This window comes from Pimephales promelas, chromosome 25 (assembly GCF_988280905.1).
Source record: "Pimephales promelas chromosome 25, fPimPro1.hap1.1, whole genome shotgun sequence".
Taxonomy (NCBI): domain Eukaryota; kingdom Metazoa; phylum Chordata; class Actinopteri; order Cypriniformes; family Leuciscidae; genus Pimephales; species Pimephales promelas.
The window spans coordinates 18,671,680-18,692,170 of NC_142793.1; the positions used below are offsets into that span (position 1 = coordinate 18,671,680).

At 36.5% G+C, this 20,491-nt stretch overlaps 3 protein-coding genes across 6 annotated transcripts; 1 reads left to right on the forward strand and 2 right to left on the reverse strand.

The window, feature by feature from the left end:
* Positions 1–78: 78 nt before the first annotated feature.
* tnnt2d (troponin T2d, cardiac) lies at positions 79–4,023 on the forward strand. Its single transcript, XM_089127795.1, has 11 exons — positions 79–517; positions 647–654; positions 958–982; positions 1,077–1,134; positions 1,231–1,347; positions 1,486–1,563; positions 1,862–1,975; positions 2,078–2,190; positions 3,357–3,447; positions 3,665–3,702; positions 3,806–4,023. The coding sequence occupies exons 1-11, from the start codon at positions 456–458 to the stop codon at positions 3,849–3,851; spliced, it is 750 nt and encodes a 249-aa protein (XP_088983921.1). The 5' UTR covers positions 79–455; the 3' UTR covers positions 3,852–4,023.
* Positions 4,024–4,450: 427 nt separating this feature from the next.
* dnm1l (dynamin 1L) lies at positions 4,451–16,275 on the reverse strand. 3 transcript variants are annotated; one of them, XM_039657848.2, is made up of 20 exons: positions 16,031–16,275; positions 13,858–14,002; positions 13,507–13,542; positions 12,046–12,092; positions 10,625–10,696; positions 10,047–10,133; positions 9,793–9,955; positions 9,524–9,644; positions 9,297–9,428; positions 8,999–9,205; positions 8,791–8,911; positions 7,369–7,524; positions 7,167–7,256; positions 6,973–7,065; positions 6,829–6,882; positions 6,557–6,622; positions 6,058–6,216; positions 5,792–5,901; positions 5,533–5,692; positions 4,451–4,838 (listed from the first exon to the last, which is right to left on the reverse strand). In XM_039657848.2, exons 1-20 carry the CDS (start codon positions 16,130–16,132, stop codon positions 4,782–4,784), a joined length of 2,178 nt encoding a protein of 725 aa, XP_039513782.2. In that variant the 5' UTR covers positions 16,133–16,275; the 3' UTR covers positions 4,451–4,781. The 3 variants fall into 3 exon arrangements, with proteins under 3 accessions (XP_039513782.2, XP_039513784.2, XP_039513785.2); XM_039657850.2 differs by lacking the exon at positions 6,557–6,622; XM_039657851.2 differs by lacking the exons at positions 6,557–6,622; positions 13,507–13,542 and having other exon boundaries at positions 16,031–16,274.
* Positions 16,276–16,901: 626 nt separating this feature from the next.
* On the reverse strand, positions 16,902–20,447 carry dnajb9a (DnaJ heat shock protein family (Hsp40) member B9a). 2 transcript variants are annotated; one of them, XM_039657911.2, is made up of 3 exons: positions 20,298–20,447; positions 19,347–19,571; positions 16,902–18,557 (listed from the first exon to the last, which is right to left on the reverse strand). In XM_039657911.2, the coding sequence occupies exons 2-3, from the start codon at positions 19,561–19,563 to the stop codon at positions 18,130–18,132; spliced, it is 645 nt and encodes a 214-aa protein (XP_039513845.1). In that variant the 5' UTR covers positions 19,564–19,571; positions 20,298–20,447; the 3' UTR covers positions 16,902–18,129. The 2 variants fall into 2 exon arrangements, with proteins under 2 accessions (XP_039513845.1, XP_039513846.1); XM_039657912.2 differs by having other exon boundaries at positions 19,347–19,623; positions 20,298–20,371.
* Between the last annotated feature and the right edge of the window lie 44 nt (positions 20,448–20,491).

The window sequence follows — 20,491 nt, forward strand, 5'->3', positions numbered from 1 at the left end:
TCTGTGTCTTTTCTGTTCTACAATCATTGTCATTCGAGACAAGCTGTCTGCTCCTTTCTCTGAATGGATTGAATTTCACGGGGTGACAAAACAAGGCCGACTATGAGCAGGTCGAAGAGAATGTTTGGTTTTAGAACTTGACAGAAATGCATCTGACAGTCTAACAATAGAAGAAGGCTTTCAGCACAAGCCAATGAGAGGACAATGGGGTCACGTGGTGTGTTAGTATGTTAGCCTTGAGACTGAGGGCCGATGCTCTAACGCACTCTAAAAGAGAGCTGCTCCATCACTGAGATCACCGAGGAACAACCCAGGTAAGAGTTTCAAGATAAATCAGTATATTCAGCATATTCTCCAAACCCAATCCCTTATATAGGAATAACGAGCATTATGTATTTTGGCATTTTGTATTGCATATATTTTTTTTGTTGTTGTTGTTGCTTAATATATGCTACATGAAATCTTTGACCGTTATAGTCATGTCTGACACAGAAGATGTGATGGATGAGGGGGTTCAGTGAGTAACAGTTTTAATTCCGCAAATATTTAAAAAAAAAAGTTATCAATCTTGCAATTAATTCCATGTGCTTATAAATCTTTTTGTCTGTGTGTTTGTGTGTGTTTTTTAAATCTAATTTTATAAAAGGGAGGAAGGTATTGTATCACTGTCTATATACATAATTTTACATATATAATTCCAAAATGTATTTATTTATTACAATGCAAGTGGCCATTTACCTACATTTACATTGTTAAATATTGTTTACACCAAGTATAACTACAAATAGTAAATTCATACTGTAAATAAAAGTGATGCTATTTGGTAAATCTGAGCAAAGTTTAAAAAATCGACAATACTTATATTATAATAATGATAACCTTTTATTTGTTTTTAATTGTTTATTGTAACTGTTGTAATCAATTGCTGTTAAAAACATATTTCTCCAATATATATAGTGGACGAATCAAAATCCAAACCAAAGTAAGTTCCATTATTCTCTTGTATGCATCATTATATATCAGATTAAATTTATATATATATATATATATGTAATGTCTTAATCTTTTATCTTCAGGTATCTATCAAATATCCAAGCACCAAAGATCCCAGAGGGAGATAAAGTCGATTTTGATGTAAGTAGGACATTTGCCTCTCTGTTACACTCCCTTTAAATGCACCTCTCACTTTCAAACCCTAAAATCTCTATCTCTCTCTGTGTGTATATGTAGGACATCCAAAAAAAGCGTCAGGAGAAGGATTTAACAGAACTACAGTCTCTTATAGAGGCTCATTTCCTCCAGAGACAGAAAGATGAAGAGGAACTCATTAGTCTGGTCAACAGAATCGTGAGTGTTTTCCTCATGAATGTTTTTGTTAAACGTGTAAATCAAAAAAGAGGCAGAACTACATTAACTGGATAAACACCTCACAGATCCTGAAAGAGGAACTTCTGAACAGAATTATGTAAATTTGTGTTTTAACAGGAGAAGAGGCGAGCAGAGAGGGCCGAACAGCAGCGAGTAAGAGCAGAGAAAGAGAAAGAGCGTCAGGCCAGACTCGCTGTGAGTAACTGTCAAATTCTGCACAAACACCTGCCAAACCAGTGCTTTATGCAAATATGATCATAAAAATTGTAAAAAGGCAGTTTCAAACACTGTCCCCAGAAAAGAAGTCTTGAATTTGCACTTTTGAATTACCTTTGTGGAGGATGTTAGCAAAATCCACCCTATATTGTCAAACTAATCTGGTGTTGAATCATTTCTACAAAACCAAATGAATTTGTCCAGTCAGTGAAGTAAAATAATGAACCACAGACTCCTACCAGAGATGAAACCAATCTACAATCTAAACTGTTTACAGGAAGAGAGAGAGAGGAAGGAGCAGGAAGAGCAAAGAAAGAAGCATGATGAAGATGCCAAGAAGAAGAAAGCTCTCACCAACATGACCCAGCAGTACGGTGGCGTACAACAAAGGGTCAGTGTTCATCATATTTAAGGCTGTCAATAAATATTGTCAAGTTACATGATTATTTTTGCAGATTCTTTCACTAATATTATAATTATCCCTGAACTAAAGGGTGAAGGACGCAAAGGTGCCAAGAAACAAACCGAGAGGGAGAAAAAGAAGAAGATCCTGGCCGACCGCCGAAAACCACTGAATATTGACCACCTGAGTGACGACAAACTCAGGTACGATATACTACTATACTATAGCCTATATAACATTTTAATAATAAAAAAACAAGACACCAAAGTGATTGATATGTCCAACGTTTTAATAATTTCTAACAGTATTTTTATTTAGTTGTTGCTAAGGACAGGGCAGGAAACAGGCCTGCAGGAAATAATTCATTATTTAGAACTAGAATGAGAATAATTAAATTTCTTAGAACCCAGAATAATAGTAGCCTACCGTGACCGCAAGCCAAGGAATGAATTACATTAACCTGTTACTGTACTGAACTTAAATGGTTGTGATTCCAGAATTCTTTGGACTATAGACGTAAGATCAGTCTCGTTTTATAGAAGACATTTGGCGGATTTTTGTAGAAGTGAAATAAATGAAGAAAGTGAAACAGAAAAAAAGTTAAAGAAGTTTGAGTTTATGAAAATTTAATTAGTCATATTTTCAAAACCTGGGCGACTCAAATCAAAGCCAAAAATCTGAACAAGTTGTGTTTCAAATTTTAGGTCGATATCTCAAAAATGAGCTTTCAGTAAGACTTTTTCACTAGGGCACAACCAGACTCCATTACTGCCCATATAAGGGCACCTGCGTTTCCATATGTGTTTGAGTGATGTGAACCATTATTTATTTTCACAATTTTCATACAATATATGAAGTAGACATCCTATTTAGAAGTAATATGAGAAGTTTGGCAGATTTTGATATGAATTCAACCTCTAAGAAACATACAAAAATAACAAGTAAGTTAGGCCTATGTGCGTTATGGCTCGCTGCCACCTCTGCCACAAATGGTGAATCTATATATTTTGTCTTTATATTTAAAAAAAATAAAAAATTCAGACCTTTTTTTTTCTAAATAATTGAATGGATGCTATGTACTTAGCATGAAAACAAACTGAAGTGTCTACCCTTCTTTCATGATTTTTCATGTTCACACTATTTCAAAATAAAGGTCTAAACACGCCTGGAGTATGAAAATATAGAGTATAATAATAATATCGTCTGGAATCGTTTAAAGCCCTTTAAACAGTTTGCAGTTTGTACTGAAAGTGTCTTTTGGACTTTGAACCGTTCGGTTCCCATCGAAGTGCATTATATGGAGAAAAATGCTCAAAAACAAAACGCTTTCTGCGTGAACCCACCTTAATATTTCTATCAATCGTTGCAGAGACAAAGCCAATGAGTTGTGGCAGTGGCTGATGGAGCTGGAAGCAGAAAAATACGATCTCAACGAAAAACTGAAACGCCAGAAATATGATGTAAGTGATATCTAAACTTCTTTTACTTACTTTAAAATTGCTTGTGGGGCTTTATGGCGCTTCTGTAAGGTCGTTTTTGAGGTTTTGCAGCAATTAACAGATTCACAAAATTCAGTTCACTTTCAACGGCTGGAGCGTGGACCGACTGAGGTAGTAATAGGTTGTGTTCATTATCACTGTATCCTGTTAGCACTTGTCACGTTTCTGTCTCTCACAGATAAATCAGCTCATTTGCCGCGTCCAGGATCACCAGAGGTAATAATCACAAGTTTCACATCTCACCAACCGCTAGAAGTGTTGAGTCATTCGGTTTTATATCCAAAAATTATTTTTAAACTCTTGCTTTTCTATCTCTTAGTGCCAAGGGACGCGGCAAAGGCAAAATGGGAGGAAGGCTGAGATAGTTGTTGACAGCAGAAGATGTGAGAGGATTTTTTCCTCGTGCATTCGTTTTGTTTGTCTGATTGATGGTGACATTTAAAAGTCATTGTTCTGAACATAAAAAAAAAAAAAAAAATCTTGCCTGTACATTTTTGCTCTGCATTTTGCCATAAATAAATGCTATTGCTGACTGTTCATTGTGTGGTGTACTCATTAGTGATGTCAATAATATTAATAAATTATATTATCTGTAAATTCAAAATAAATAGCTGCAGCATTTGATTAAAAATGTATAATAAATATAATATATTATAATATATAAAGTTGCAGTGCAGCATAAAATTAACTGTTATGTATGACAATCATGCACATAAACACCAACATTGCATCAAACTACATAAATCTCAAAGTTTGACTCATTATTATTTTATATGACCAACAATGAAAAAAAAAGTATCAATTTATGCTATCAAATTAAAGGTGCACATTTACACAAAAGAAACGAGTAGTGTGGTGGTCCTAGATTTTTCCAATGTAATCCCATGTTCACTGTCTTATTGGACAGCAAAAAGATATTTTTAAGAAATCCAATCATACCAAATGAAGCTACAACATAATGACAAACGCTTTGATCGGTTTATATCACTACCTTTAATTTAGACTACATCAGGGACACATGGTCCTTTAACAGGCCGCACACGTTACCTGCAGCGTATACGACAGTTTACATACATGAAAGGGGTCACTGCTGGGACGGTGTGCAGGTGTGACATGATATGTGCTGCCTTGATGTAGTTCGAGAAGAGTCCGTTGCATACATAAAACTATATTCAATACACACTAACTGACACCAGTGCATTTTTCAAGTTGGCTGTCTGTGAAATCGAGACGGGTGACGCAGACCGCAGGGTTCGAGCAGAAGGAAAAAAGGGGCTGTACATCAGCGCAGGTCTTCACCACAGGTGCGTTTCACGGATCTCTGCGATCACTTGACTCGCTCTCTGCAAGGCCTATGGGCAGACGAAAGGATGCCAGTTTGAAAACATTTAAAATTTTCTATTTTTCTATTTAATGATAAAATACAATACAACATTTTTAAAATAATGTATAATTCAAAGTTTAATTTAATGCTAAGTAATGCAGATTAGCCTCTACAACAATATGAATTATTATTAATTTAATAATAGCAAAAATAAATTATTAATACAATTAAAATAATTTACTTTAGAAACAATTAATTTTAATTAACATTTTAATAATTAAAACCTACTCTGCATTTAGAAACATTTTAACATAACTATACATTTAATTTAATTATTACTACTAATAATAACAATTACTCTTAATGTAAAGGCTACTCATTAGTAGATTTACAATAATATACAATACTATTATTATATATTACTTATTACAATTATTATGAAATATTAAACAATAAATTATTAGTACTGTTATTAAATTAATAATATTATTGTAAAGGTTGCAGATATAAACATTTTGCATTAATATTCATTATTACTTATATATAATAATAATAATTTTTAATAAATTGTCATACTATTGTTTACTGTTTAATAATAATAATATTCATTATAATTAATTTTATGTATAAATGTAAAGGCTACTCGGCACTGCTAAACACGTTTTTTACATGAACATACATTATATAAATAATAATTATTATATATAAATGATTGACGTCACCTTCAGCATATCTGCGGCCTCATTGCGGCGCTGGGCCATGTCCTCTGACTCCGTGAGGAGGTCGTCCAGCAGGGCGGGTTTATACAACTGTCCCACCAACTCGCTTTGTAAGCTGTCCTTCACATGGTTCACCAGGAAGTGCATCACAGCCTTTGGTACACTGCAGAGACGGAGAAACTGAGTGAGTATTGAAACTAGAAACTCATATTCATGGTTCCTCCATAGTCTCGTGTAGAGGTTAAATGCGGTTTCTACATACCTGTCCTGGATGTTTTTACGAACAATGAGAAAATAAGACTTGATGAGCCTCTCGATGACCTCGCAGTCCCTCTGTTCGCGAGCAGACAGTTTCCGAGCAACTGGCACAGGCTGCGAGAGATCAGAACAAATCAACACTAATTCATTGTGACCCTGTTAGCGAACAGCTCTCAAAGAGACCACAAATACTTACGGGTGTTTATTTACTTTCACACTGCAAGCTTTTAAGTCATTTCTGTAGCATAATCAAAAGTTTTATGGACTCACTACATCAAGCAGGTTCACTGCGTGTCCTCTCTGAGGGCTGGCGGGGACAGAGCTCTGTTGTTTGTGCCTGTCTTCACCCTGGCCTTCCTCTCCCTTCTTCAACATGCCCCTCCAGGTCCCTGTTCCTCCTTCCTGCTCCCCTTGAGCCCCTCCGGCCATCTAATACACATACACAGGAAGAACAAGACAGGATTGAGCACCAACTAGTGTTTATGCACCCTCCCATGCAGTGCATCTATGTTTTATGTGTGAACAAAGCTTTTGTTCAGTTCGAAGCCTAAAACCAATACATAAAACACAGATTTTGGCTACAAACTGTAAAAATACTGGGTCTTTAAAATCACAACAGTAGTTTGAGAAGGTTCTGATGAGTAAAACCAAAACTGCCGTCAGTTTAGTGGTTGGTGACCATGCAGTTGGGGTTAAAGGTCAGGGGGAGCAGATTGAGTGGGTTGAAAATCAACTCCATGCTTTGCCCCTACACAGGGGCGCCACAAACCTTAGACCCATCACCCTCAGCAGACTCGGTGGGCGACACTGACTGCCCACCAGGACCTTTTAAGGACTAAAAAAAGACACAGGAAGAGAAGAGACTAGTCAGCTAGAGAGGAAAGCAGCAGATTTGAGTCCGATTCAAATCAAAACTGGAAGAAAAGGCAGCAAGACTTTTCCAGAGAGGAAAAGAGATAAAAGAACATTGCAAACAGCAGCCCCTTGCATTTTCCAGTGAGAAAACGCAGTTCACTGATCGCTCAAGATTTAACATCATACCTTCTCACGAGGCACCGCTGAGGGAATCTCTCTCATTCGGTTACGTCTCTGCTCCTGTTTACGAAGACAACAAATATTAATCTCACACTCAAACATTTTCTAATCAGAAATCTAATTTAAATCATCATCAAAAAGTCACTAAACCTCAATGTTGTTGTTCATGACCCCACAAGCATCTGCAAAGTCTGGGTGTTTTGTGTTGATGTAAGCCAACTCAATCGCCACAAGATTGTGAACCTGGAGCAGAGCAAACGCAGCTTTAGAGAAGAAATACATGCACATAAACTGCTGGGCCATAACATGTAAAAGAATAAGAGCATGAGTGAAAACAAACAAACCATCTCATTGGTGACTGGAAGCCTCTTCCTGAGCAGAGAGGTGACCACTTCTACTATGGCATCATGGAGCTTTGGAAACCTAAGCAACTCCTGGCAAAAATGAGAAGATAACAATTAGTATATAGAAGATAATAATTAATAATAATAAAAACAAATAGTATGAAGGGCAAAAACTGTTACGTCTCCTATGTCTGCGGTCTACCTGAGTGCTGTAGTTGCTACAGTGCTGAATGATCCTCTGCATCTCCTCATGCACCAGCTCCACACAGCGCAGACTGGGCTCCTCCAGGCGCTTCACCTGCCTCTTCACCAGCAGCTCGAACGACACCTCAGGCACAAACAGAGCCGGACGTGGACCCTGAGGAAACGCACAGGAACTCCATTACAGAAATACCCGAAGATGCTGCAAAATGTGATCTAACTTGAGATAAGTAATGGTGTGTAAAATCACCGTTATAGTGACCAAAATAATCAGTTGTCACTATCGTTTGTTTTGGTTTTTTTCAATGCTGGTGCCAAAACAATACTTTTAAAACGGTGCCTGAAACAATACTTTAAAAAAAGAGCTTCAAAACGTTGAAAAATACTTTTTTTATTGAAAAAAAAAAAATAATAAAATAAAAAAATTCTTAAAATTGAATAAAAATAAAATTTAAGTATATATAAATATAAGTAGTCCAAATACAAAACAACAAATTTACATCATAAATTCACAATAAAACCTAAACCACCTAAACCAACTCCAATAATTTACCACTAAATAACAGTACAGTACTAATAACAGCAAAGTCTGTATTCTTGGTATGCTACAAACCAGCTTTAAATTTCAGCAATCCTTTTTACATTGTTTGCCTTCTCTGGCAAAATACAACAACTCTCCTGACTTATCGCATGTCCTGCAAAAGGTGAGCGTTATTTTAGAACGCATCACCTTAAATGCTGTGACGCGAAACCCCTTGTGGAAGAAGAACGACATCATGTTTACAACTGTGACAATGAGCTCTTAATGAGATTTTATGGATTTTTAAAAATATGTTAAGTTCTATTGTTGTAGTAAACTGATTCAACAGACAGCTGAGGTATTTAAGTGACACCGAAATGAGGCACCGAAATCTGCGTTTTGAGTCAGTCCGGTAACATAAGTACCAGTTCCATATATTAAACACTGTATTGTTAAAATATGCTGAAAATGCTCAAATGTACTGATACACACACTGAAATAATTTTTTCACTTGAAATCAATCAAGTTTTATATCGAAACCTAACAACAAAATTGGCAACACTATACAGTTTTTAAATCAAAGTTAAAAAAATTAATTATTAAAGACAATAGGTGAACAATAAATACAATATTTAATACAATGCTGTTTTAATGAGAACTAAAAAAACAAAACGATAATACTAACCATCAGACATTTTATCGTGGTTTATTCTCAAACCAGTAGCCGTTTTATCATTAGATATACCTCCACAGTCACTCTAATATTTAAATGTCCCTCTGAGGAGTTGTGCTAAAATAGAAATCTGCAGACTCTGAGAAAACCGCAGCACAATTCAGAGCACTGCAGGCTGCAGTCTTTATTTCGTATCCATATTAAAACAAAAGGATGTAGACGCAACCTACCGTAGCATTCCTAATAGCTGTAAGAACATCTATAGTTGTAAGTCCTCCAAGAGGATCTACTGACTCCAGTGTCCTACCAAACGTCTCATGGAAAATATAACAAATTCTTGCACCACCACACCTAAAAAAAAATAGCATAAACAACTGTGGTTAGCACTAGCACTGTGATTAGCTTTATATCAGTAACTGGGAGATAAGAGGAACTAACAGTTCTGTAGTCTCAATGTATTTGGCCGTCCCTTCAATAGTGTTGCAGTACTCTGTGGCAAACTTTGTGATGAGCTGCAGCAGGGTGGAGCTCTTGTCGTCCACCGGCTCGCCGTAGCTGCCGAGCAGGGATTGATACTGGGCTGCTAGAACATTGATGCGCGTCTTCAGCTCTGGTAAACAGTCCCTAATATGATGCATCAATAACCTGATGGGGAAAAACAAGATTTTAATACTTTAAAAGCAGATTTGCTCAGCAAAAATGAACAAACTGTGATGTTTCAAGCATAAATTCTCACCTATTTAATGTTCTGGCAAGATATTTGGTCCCGTTTCTGTTGGCGAGGGAGGGGTATTTCTTCTGCAGGAAGGCATACTCATCACGGATGGAGTCTGCCACACATTTCTTATTATTGATGTCCAGCTGACTCCTGCATAAAGACATTTATATATATGATAATTGTTAAAATACTTTAAATAGATTGACAGTCTTGCTAATAATCATTTATCTTTTTTTTTTTTTTACCTGTTGACCACTCCGATCAGTCCTAATTTGACAGGAATGACTCTGCCCATAAGTACATCCATTGCATCAGTACCGGCGTCCATCAGATCTAGTTTAGTCACCACAGCCAGTGTTCTGCGACCTGACAGTAGGAGAAAATAAAAATGCTGCTTTTCGAAAAAATCTGCATCACACAGCTATGCGGAGAAACATCACATCACACAAAGTGAAAGATACAGATATTGTGAGCAAAAATAATGCACGAGTAAAATCAACGTAAATATGCTGACCATCTGTGTCCACCTCACGGGCCACTTTCAGCGCTTCAGAGGTGGCCATGTCTGTGTTCGCTGCAGTGACAGCTAAAATAATGCAGTTGGGATTACTGATGTATTTTAGGATCAGTTCACGGATCTGCAGCTCGATATCTTTGGGCTGGTCTCCCACTGGGACCTGAACATGAATAGATCAGTGTCAGCGTCAAAAAAAAAATCATCCACAAACAGAATACTCAAACAGGCCAAGCTGAACTTGAATCAAACACCTTTGTGATGCCAGGCAGATCGACCAGCGTGAGATTGACAACATGTGGTGAGAAGATTTTCAGGTGTATTGGCTCATCACTAATACCCTGTTAAACAATGACACAAGATGTTTTTATAAGACCCTCCACATTCTGAATTAGTCAAAATGCAGAGCTTAATGCATATAGAAACAACATTAAAGTTCAAACGTTACAGGTCAGTAAGATTTTTTGATAGAAGCCTCTTATGCTCAGCAAGGCTGGATTTGTTTGTGGAAAATAGTTATATTGTGAAATAATTCAGTCTTCAGTGTCACATGATCCTTCAGAAATCATTCTAATATGCTGATTTGCTGCGCAAGAAAGATTTCTTGTAATGATCAATGTTGAAAAAAGTTAAGCTGCTGGAAACAGTGACATATTTTTTCAGGATTCTCAGGATTGAATAGAACGTTTAAAAGAAAAGCATTTTTGGAATTAGAAACCTTTATAAGTCCTTGTTGAGAGGAGGAAAGAAAAAAACGTACTGACCCCATAATGTAAAATGGTAATGTACATATAGGATTCAAAATTACACCATCATCTCATGTAGTCCATACCTTGTTATTGCCAGAAATTCTTTCTGTTTCATTTTCGATTTCTTGCCTGATTTCATCAAAATCTGTGTAGACCTAAAAGGCAGAGACACAATATAAACGATCATGATATCTCACTTCACAGAAACTATAACATTAAAGAGAACAAGAAACACATCAGGGAAACATGAGGTTAATACAAAGCATGTGTCTGACACAAGACCACACTGCAGTTTATCTCCAGTGATCATTTGGACCAACACGCTCTTGATGTTCATGAATTAAAGGCCTTGTTCTTCAACTGTCAAACAATCAAACAAACTCTCAGCACTGTTGTTTGTAGCACATAAAGGTGTCTGACGGCCAGAATGTCTGAATAAACCAACATTGTGCAGCGTCTCTTTGATGTAACAACTTTTCCACTTGGACTTACTCAAATGTGAGGTGTTGAATATTCCCAATTTAAACATGTGTCTTGAGAAATAGGGTCTTATTCACTAACTGTGCATATGCACAAACGTGTGTGTAATTATCCGAGTATGACTAAAGTGATCACCATTTTAGGCTTTTTTGGATATCAACTTTCATGCAGTGTGTAATATAGCTTTTTGTGAATGTAAAAAGTCTGCAAAGTTTCAAAAATCAAAGAACAGAGTTATTGTAATTCGCATCATGCCATTCCTTTTCATTGGCTTCCCATTAACAATTTCTACTTTGACTCGCCCTCAAACACTAGTTGTAGTTGAGGCCTGGGCCTGGATGAGTTTGGTTCGAGTTGTGGACATGTCGAGGAGACGAAAACAAATCTACTTTGCATGCACTTCCAAAGGATGAGGACTGGAATTGATACTGTAAAACCGTCTCCATTGTTACTTTTCATAGAAGTGCTGCAGTATGTATAGCCATTTTGTTTCTGACGCACACTGTAAGCGGTAGACCAATCACAACAGACTGGGCCATCTGACCAATCAGAGCAGAGTAGGCTCTCATAAAGGAGGGGTTTAGAGAGACTGAATCCTTTGTCAAACTGTTTCAGACAGTGTGACAAAAGAAGTGAAGCTGCAATGTATATTATGAGAAAATTAAGAAAAAATTGACCTTGGATGTAGGCAAGACTATTGTAGGAGACCTTCAAAAGAAACCACCTGTGCACAAAAATCACAGTCTTGGTGGTTTTATAAACATGTTAAGATAAAATTTCATGTGTTTTTAATCTTAAACATGCATTTTTACAACTAGCAAATAATAGCATAAGAAAGAGAAGTTCATGAGAAGTTCTCCAGTAACTAATCCAAGCAAAATTTAGTCAATGAGAACTATTATTATTATTCTTAAATGGTTCATAATGGACTCCTAAAAAGGTTAAAAGGGTCACACACATTTGACCTTAGCTGCTGGTGATTGTGAATTCTTTGTCCAAACATCTATTGTGCTGCTTTCCATACCTTGTTTTTGGTGTGTAGAAATTTCCCCCACTCTTCTCCATCCACTCCTGTGGGAAAAATATTGACGACACAATGTAACTTTCACTTTTGTAAACAGAGTTTACTCTGCAAGTAGGATTTGCTTTTGTTCCACATCAATACATCATTTTTATTTTTTTAAAGCACCATGACAGCAAATTAAACAAAAACTGCTACAAAACAAAGGCAAAGTGCAGTGCATTGGGTAGCACAGCCTACCTAGCTCAAACTAAAACTCTATTCTATTAAAGAACTCGACTTTTCACAACAAAGTAATGTTTAAAATAAATAGTAGTTGATGACTACTAGTTTTTAGTGAGTAAATAGACGTTTTGCAGTGTGATATGGTTTATATACCTTTTTCACTGTTTGCAGTGTGTATGTGTGTGTTCACAACTCGATGTGTGTGCACTAACATGGATGGGTTAAATGCAGAGGACAAATTCACATCATATCACTGTCATTGTCACTTTTGAGACCCAAATCGTTCATACTCACCAGTCACCACTTCAATCTGAAACTAGATTGTACTCTACATTCCTCAGTCTGGGTTTGTATAGGCCAGTTGTTTTGAAACCTGTCCTGAAGCACTCCACCCAGCACTGCCCATTTTTAAGTTATGCTGCATTCCAGACGAGGTTGGACATGGGAATATGCCACATTACTGTAAATGTCCCACTTCAGACCTCAGCAAATTTCAGGCAATTAGACATCACATTCACATGTTGACCACATGATGTTGCCCTGACACAAGAGCATGATGTGTTTTTGTGTCAATTATGGCAACAAAGTAAAAAACAACATAAAATCACAGCTGATAAAAAGAAAAAAACTAAGGTATTATTACATTATTATTAAACTTAATGTCTAATGTTAATGTTTTTACGTTTATGCTCATTGGAAGCAGGACTTGCCAACATCTTGGAAGTGACGTCAAATTGCATGTTTTAATGAGCATTCTCCAAAAGAGGAGAACATGGACACTGCCATGGCTAGGGAAAAGAGGCGAACTTGGCATGTCAATTTTGCAAATGGAGCTTGAGGTAAGTAGTTTTAAGTTTTAGCGCCATGTCGCGACGATCAACGGCCGTTTTTGAACCTCTCTCAATGTACGACGTAAGACCACCGTTCAGGAACCAAGAAGACCACAGAAATCACCACGATTGGTCATCTTTCATCCGGGACAGCCCAAAATCATACAATGTGTCATTCCATGACACACCCACTTAAGGTCTTGCAGTCTTGACTAATTAGCAGACGAGTTGAATCAGGTGTATTAGAATAGGGAGTGCTTCAGGACAGGTTTGAAAACCACTGATTTAAGCCAAGCCATTGCACTAGCAGTTTAACTAAAGCTTAAAATCTAATAATGGAAGCAGGATGAGAAAAAAACACAAAGCTGCTCAACAGAAGCAAAAGGGTAAGAAACAAGGAAAAGGAGACCTTTGTAAAGGCGCTCATTTTTCCAGGCATTGGGCTCTGCGTTTAAAGAGAGATGACAGAGTGTTAGCCTGCAGCAGTGCAGTCTTTATAGGACTCTAGTTAGCCTAATCCACACAAATGCAGAGATGCCCATGCTAAAAGCGTCATCTGAAATAAATCAGGTTCAGCAGGTTCTTACGGACTGGATTCTATGTGTATTGATAGTTCACACAGTTCATTTAAAGTAAAAGCACACTATGGTTTCCATTCTCTTTTGACTTAACTTGGCAGATGGCAACCTAACAAGTACCTGACACCACTGCACCACTGAATTTGAGAAAAAGTAGCACCTAAATCCCAAGTAGTACATACCATTCTCCTCGCTGGACTTCCTTCTGTCCTCCGGGTCTACGTTCACCAGCTGGAGGATGAGAGGCCTGCGGGTGACGATGCCCGTCCCGCGGGGCAGAAGGTCTCTGCCAACCAAACTCTCCAGCACAGAGCTTTTCCCGCTGCTCTGGAAATCAGATGCACCACACAAAATACAAATAAATCCGGACTGTCAATTACATGAACATTTACTTGTTTGGAACCATAACTAAAAGTTCACTTGCTGATCAAACATGTACCTAAACAGCTTAACCGTACTGAAGTTATGTAGCTCCGCCCCTTTTCAGAGCAGCACAGTTTGTATTTGCACAGCATGAAGGTAAGATTTTACGGATTTATGAATGAACTGCTCTTTTTAAATCTTCCCGGTCTACTGATATTTGACATTGGCTTTCCAATGCTCATGATAACTCTCATTAATTCTACAATAAATAAATCCACTTCACCACCTAAATTAATTTCGATAGCGATGCCACAGAGCTACGACGAAAACGGACGTTCAAAGTCAAAATTGTAAAGATAACGTGATGTCTATAAAGGTTACTATATCATACATGAATTTCTAAGCCCTCTAAATTATCAACATTATCAAAAAATTTTGCTGAAAAACCAGTTGCACACAATCTACTACATATCTTCTGTCGTCTGATTAATAGTTTATTATCAGCAAGTAAAAGGCTTTTTAGTATCATTCTAAAAAAAGTCCACCTACAGATCTTTCCTGATTTTTATAAAGAAAAACATAAGAATGATTTTTTTATATTGCTAGAAATATTTCAAGATGTTCATCGCTGTTTATATTGAACTGCATTATGTTTTGAACCTTAATAAAAACTATAGAGCTTTGATCATAAAACTAAGACTATATAATAATATATTATTGGGAGATATATAGTGACAAATGATATTTATACACATTTTATGCAAGTATCTTATAAAGTTATCAAAACTTCATCATACTTTTTTGAAATCAAACCAACCTCTATATTCCAAACATATTATACTTTATGAGCCATAAAAGTCTGGAGCATAGTATAAAACACATAATTTGTCTAAAGGTTTAATAAAATGCTCCATTAAAAAAAATCATTGGGATCCAACATTTTCTTTCCTTAAATGGCCCAAAACAGGGTTGTAAAGGTGTAAACGAGTTGAAAAAGTTGAGTTTGGATTAACTTTTCCACACAAATAGCCTACACTATTGGTTGGAAAATGATAGGTTGGTACTCTGTGTGGTAACCTTTCCGAACCTCTATTTAATATGTTAGGTTTACAGGGATAACAACACTTGCCATCCAGACAGCCATATCCTCTTAAGAGGTCAGTGAAAGTCTCTTCTTTAAGACTCTTTAAACGTACTATACCTAAAGTGTGTAAGGCAGATGGTAGTAAACTCTTCTCCTTGATGAGTCAGTCTCTGATTTACTTACATTAAAGCTCCATATTACTACAACACTTTTTATCAATTATGCAGTATTTTCCACAATGAAATGATGCAGATATCTAGTGTAACGTCCATCATCATTTTCACCTTGGTCCTTGATATACAGTGAGTCTTGTCTTGCAGCTGCTCAGTCCAAACAACATGCAGCCTGAACTGTCAAGTTCAGACCTACCATGGCGCATCTCATCATGTGTTAGCTAAGAAGTGTACTCAGACCAGCACAGCTTTATAATTTACTTTATGATATTACTCGTGCTTTTAAAACAAACAAATTCCTAACAGTAGAAATGGACACATAATGATAATATACTTGAGGTCAACTATTTAAACATGAATTAGGAAACAAGAGAGTGCATACGTTAGCACGCTAGTTAGCTGGATAGCGCAGATAACATTATTTGAAAGCTAGTTAAAGATTTAAATGTTATCGTCTTAATTGTCAGGATATTGAAAACGACATTGATTTATTTGTCGTTGATCTTGCCATATAATATAAACAATGTCGCAGGGAAAAAAAACGTAGCTAATAATAGGTTGTGTTCCAAAATGAGTGAACCACATAACGTTAGATAGGGGCTTCATAGGCGCCCTCGAACTTTCCATTCCATTCCGAAATGCAGTCTAGGTGGGTAACGTTAACTCACTACTAGGTTTTGAAACACCACCATAAACCTGTATCAGTCTGAATGGAAACAGCAACTACAAAATTACCTGCGTTCCCACCACTGCAATCTGAGGCAGCTGGATAATATCCGCCCCGACTGTGTTAAAAACATCCTGGAGTTTGTTAATGACAGGAATAAGAGCCTCCATCGCGTTGACGATCTGTTCCACTGTCAAAACGAGTTGCTAAAGAGACTACCGCGACTAAACACGGCACAAAGTCATTCAATGTCCCTCACTGTGACACCATGAAAACCAAAACCAACCCGGCCGCGGAAAAACTGCGCACTGATGGTGCATTGTGGGACTTGTAGTTTCAGGCGGCACAACAGCTGTTGACCCACTTTTGAATTTTCTGGAAATAAACTACATAACCAAGCATTTTTCTGAGTGGATGCGCCAAGGCAACCGTAACTATGGGGTGCAACAAAATATTTTGGAGAGGAAAACATGTTTTGGGTAAGGTAGAACAAGTACCACTATTACATAATAAATTACAACACATGTAGCCAAGTGGTGTTATTAATATGGTTGTCTGACAGCATCAACACCAAGAGAAATGTTCATTAATAATAGACTTTTTTTTTAAACAAACGTGAACTGGATAAATTATTAACAGTTAAATACAAAACGTAAAAAGATATATTGTTTTCATATATACGAAACACTTTTAAGTCATTTTTTTTAAATGGGTTCAGAGCAAACCTATCAATGTAAGTTTATTAAACTTCTCCAATAATATTAATAATTATATAACATGCCTTTTTCTTGTTCTGTCCCATGGCTGTTGAAATATATGACAAATTCTATGTATGACAGAAACTCCAAGTTTACTGAGCATACTAAAAATGCTCCTGTATCTCAACAGCACAGCAATTAATGTTTTATAAAATTCTAAAGAAAAGGGTCCTCAAACAAATAATTTTGAACACAATTTATTTTTAACCCAAGTAGACATACATCTGGGTTCAAATAGGCTATTTAAGATTTACATTTCATCCATAGGATTAAAATAAAGAAAGTGCCAGATGAGTCTACCAAGACTCTGAACATAACAACTATGTCAGCGGGTAACAGTAAAACCAACAGGACAGCTGCCTTTAAATATTGCACATGGGATCATTCAACACAACAGGTCACAGCACAGATGAGGTGATGTCATACAGAAACACAGCTGGGTTATACATGGTATTTACAAAAAAAAACCATTGTCTGGCAAATGCTAAGTTGGTATGTTCCCCTTGTTTCTTTTTAGGGGTTACACTGCCATATAAAAAGAAACAATCAAATGTTTATGTTTTGTTACAAACATATAAAAAGTTCAGCCAAAATACACTTTGGCTTAGAGAACAATGTCAGACTTGTACTTTCCAAAAGCTGTTTACAAACCCAAACGGATAACTGATGTACATGACAAAAACAGAGACTGACTTTCTCTCAGCCATGCAAACTATAATACACATGAGGTCATAAAAGTGCTCCAATCTGATCACAATAAACTGAATATAACACAATAAGTGGGAAAGGCACCTCTCTAACTAATAAGTGTGAGTTTGAAAGAAATTACTTGGGGAAACTATATCATTCACAGCAATGCAGCAAACATTTGTTTAGCTTCACATAAAAATAAAAGAGCAGTTTATGAAGATGTAAATCCCAAATATTCATATTATGAGTGCTCAGCACCAAAACAACCTTGGATAAGTGGAAAAGTTAATGGAAGAGCTAAATGGTCTGTCATGATGATTCAGGATTTCTGCACATTCATTCTTTCGATATAACAGGGGAGTTTAGTAGTTAACCAGGCATAACAACTTGCTTCATATGGTCAAGAAAGTGCGATTTCAACATTAATTCACACTAATATTAGAGCGTCATCAAATAGTTTCTCATCAATCAACTAATGACCTTTTCTAAATGTTTTGGTGCTGCAGGGATGAAAACAAACTCATAAAAAGTCTAAACCTAGACTTTGAGGCTATTAAGAGGCCACTATCCAATGTAGTGTCAATTGTAGACTCCAAATGCATCTTAAATAACGGATCAGTCACAGGTAAAATCAAACCCCAATCATCATCACAGCAGCAGATTAATAACTCAATCTAAATCAGACATAAAAACACAAGCGTGACAGTCCGAGCTAATGTTCAGGATGAGGTGCAGTCCGTGTACGTGGTGACCATGTTTCCTCTTCGCTGGGTCACCGTTCTGCAGTGTTGTTTGGTCGTGCCCTGAAACCTGCTCTCTGTTCTTTTTATGTGTCTGTCAAATGTAAACATCTTCTCCATATCTTCAAACATGTCCTCGAAGGTTCCGGTACCAAAAGCGCCCTGGAAGTGTCTCTTGTGGCGGTTGTGTGCTTGCTGGTGGGCCTTTAAGTGCTCGTCAAAGTGCCGTTTTTGGCGAGCGTGCCTGTTTTGGCTATAGATGTCGGAGTCTCTGAACATGTCGTCAAAGTTGAAATCAAAGGAATGATGAAAACGCTGCCCTCCGTTCATGTCTTCATTGCTGAATGCATTGTCTCCTATCTGGTCATACTCTCGCCGCCTCTTCTCATCCGATAGGGTTTCATATGCTGCAGAACGAGTTTTCAAAAATTATTCATGACAGAGAAAGTAATGTGAAGAATCTTTGCTAATAAACATGCTATTTAATTGTAGATCTCTATATTAAGTAGTTAATCAAGCAGAATACATGATTACACCTACCAGACAACAGTTTGGAAAAATTTTAAGTTTATGTTTTTGAAGGAAGTATCTTATGCTCAATCAAGGCTGAATTTATTTATTTAAATGTTATTACAATTTACAAGAACTGTTAATATATTTTAAAATGTCATTTGTTCCTACAATGGCAAAGCTGTAATATTTATAATGTTACAAAATATTTATATTTTAAATAAATGCTGTTCTTTTGAACTTTCTATTCATCAAAGAATCCTGGAAAAAACATGTTTTACATAAAAACAGATAACAGTGATACTGATAAGAACCATTATTAACACTTGAGCACAATAACAATCGATAATCACTTGCATACAGCTTCAAAATTTGCATTTTTGATATGGGTGTGAGTAATTTGTGTAAAAAAAACATTCAAGTATCGTCAAGTTATGTTTACCACAGTTATTATTTTACTCATAAAACAAGGAAATCCCATTATAAAAACACACTTGAAAATCTCGAGGGAACCACTGGAGAATTAGTATATTAATTACATGTTAAAAAAAAAAAGTTACTAATATTTCACAATATTACTGTATTTTTAATCAAATAAATGCAGCCTTGGTGAGCATAAGAGACATTAAAAAAACAAAAAAAGAAATTATTTCAAACTTTTGAGGGTAGTGTACAGTATAACCGACCTTCAGCAATCTCTCGAAATTTGGTTTCCGCATCGGGGCTCTTGTTCTTGTCAGGGTGATATTTCATGGCAAGCTTGTGAAAAGCTTTTTTGATCTGACGGTCGGAAGCGTCTTTTGGCACACCGAGGATGTCATAGTAGTCCTTTCTGGCCAGTATGAGTTCTGTTATCACCAGGATGCACACTGCGAACATCAGTGTTGACTGTGCCGTGGCCATGCTTCTGGCTGATGGACAAGATGATAGAAGAGATAGCTGAATTGTGTCAGTTGGACCTGTCTAAACAATGAACATCTATACCTCTTAATAACAATGTAATGTCACATTAAAATGAATCTATGAATACATTTCAGGAAATGAAATAAAATAAACAAAAGCAATGTTACTTCTTTGTACAGTGGAATTCATCCATAGGATTTTCAACATGTGCTGCACATCATAATATTCCTGATGTGTTTATATATCGTTACTCTTACATATATTTAGCTTTACCCATGCGCCACGCCCCCTTGATTAACACTAGTTTTGCTGTTTTTAACATTTATTCATACTGAAAAATGAAATTTCAAGTATATATTTAATAAAATTATTTATTTAATAAAATTATTTATTAAATATAACAGTATTTTTTTTATTATATTATTTTTAAGAATATTGCGTTTGCCAGCGTATGTAACGTTACAGTATTCGGTACATTTCTACTATATTTTGAATATTGCCATATATTTTCTTTATATTGTTTAATTGATTAAGAATGATAAACCCCCGCAATACGCCTTTCGAAACCAACTTTCATAAGACTGACGAACTCATTTAGCCAGCTTGCTAACATGAACATTATGTCTCATATAAGCCAATCGCATTATCAACAACAACTACGAAAACATGCCATTTAAATGAAAACAATTAATAATAAGACGTGAATTCTGGCATATTTTGAAACATGTACTTACTGTTCCTGACAGCACCGATGAAAATGATCAAAACTGATACTGGTGTTTTCAATATTTGGGCCGTACAACACGACTCTCAATCCTATTGGTGCAGCTCTGTACCACGTGATCTTTGCATAAGCCAAACACCAAACACAATCACTGTTGCGTTGTGTTTACGCAGAGCCAAGAGGCCCACATAAAATCAAAGTTTT